This window comes from Aplysia californica, unplaced genomic scaffold, assembly GCF_000002075.1.
Source record: "Aplysia californica isolate F4 #8 unplaced genomic scaffold, AplCal3.0 scaffold01675, whole genome shotgun sequence".
Taxonomy (NCBI): Eukaryota; Metazoa; Mollusca; class Gastropoda; order Aplysiida; family Aplysiidae; genus Aplysia; species Aplysia californica.
Genome location: NW_004798945.1, coordinates 49,505 through 50,735, shown reverse-complemented (window position 1 = coordinate 50,735; position 1,231 = coordinate 49,505). Strand labels below are relative to the sequence as shown.

Below are 1,231 nucleotides of genomic sequence, written 5' to 3'. Positions count from 1 at the left end.
GAGAGAGAGAAAGATAAAGAGAACAAGAGATAGATAGATAGACATATAGATAGATAGATAGATAGAGGCTAAAGAAGATAAAGACAGTCAAAAATGTACATTTTACAAAAGTTTCTGTATACATATATAATGTTATTATGCACACACATAGAGAAACAAGAGAGAGAGAGAGAGAAAGAGAGAGAGCGAGAGAGTGAGAGAGAGAGAATCTAAAGGACAAGAAAACAAACCAAAAAGAGAGAAAAAAAAAGGAACTCATTCTTACCTTGAAAGGACTCATAGGCCGCCTTTTCCTCGTCTCGGGTCCGCTATAGCCGGGTGTAGTCCTCCACTTCATCACCATCGCGGAGCTGTCGCTTGCCTGTCTTGCGATTCCAAAGTCTGCCAGAACAGCACGATCCTGGTCATCCAAGAGGATGTTTCGCGGCTTGACATCTTGGTGGAAGATGTGGAGACCGTGGATGTATCGCAGAGCGCTGGCCACGTCGAGAATGTGTCGGAGGATCCGTGGTTCTTCCACAGGGTGGTCGGATGACATGGTGTCGCGAAGTGTGCCGTTCTTGAAGTAAGTCGACAACATGAAGCCGTGGTGATCATCCATAGCAAACGCTATCATCTCGAGGATGCGGGGGTGGCGCAAATCACGAAGGAAGCCAACTTCAGAGAGAAAGTCGCCTTTACACCCCTCCGTCTCAAAAGTTACGATTTTCACCGCTACTTTCAACGACGAGTTGTGTTTGGCCGAGGCCAGAACAACCTCTCCTACGGCGCCACTCCCTAGACAGGGGCCTCTCACCAGGTTGAAGGAGTTGAAAAAAGCGTCGTGCTGTTCAACGGCATCCATGCTGGGTCGTGCAACTTCAGTGATATGAAACGATGATAATCTCCACAAACGATACGTATCCTCGGAACGTCCAGAGAAAAGTGACCACATGCTGACCAGCGTCCCTTATATACTCAGCTTGCTGGCCGGGAAGTGATTGAAGTTTTCTGTCCCTGATTAAGGAATTCTTGTAGTGTTTTGACACGTTCTTAGAGGACCCGGAGGTGAGAACCGGAGTCTTGGCCTGCCTTTGTTTATTGTTTTAAAAGATACATAGAAGTCTTTAAGCAAAGTAAATATTATTGGAGTTTGGTTACCACTCTTGAAGTTAACGAGTCTATTGTCCTATTGTCTGGTGACTGTCACTGAGCTCATGCCATCTGGTGAAATGCACAGACAAGGGGAGCA

At 46.3% G+C, this 1,231-nt stretch overlaps 1 protein-coding gene across 1 annotated transcript; it reads right to left on the bottom strand.

Annotated features, from left to right (window-relative positions):
• Positions 1-265: 265 nt before the first annotated feature.
• On the bottom strand, positions 266-934 carry LOC101845901 (calcium/calmodulin-dependent protein kinase type 1-like; the record flags this gene model as incomplete). The annotated part of the gene is made up of 1 exon (XM_005113165.1): positions 266-934. A coding segment is annotated over exon 1 (669 nt), but the record flags the coding sequence as incomplete, so codon positions are not given.
• Positions 935-1,231: the final 297 nt, after the last annotated feature.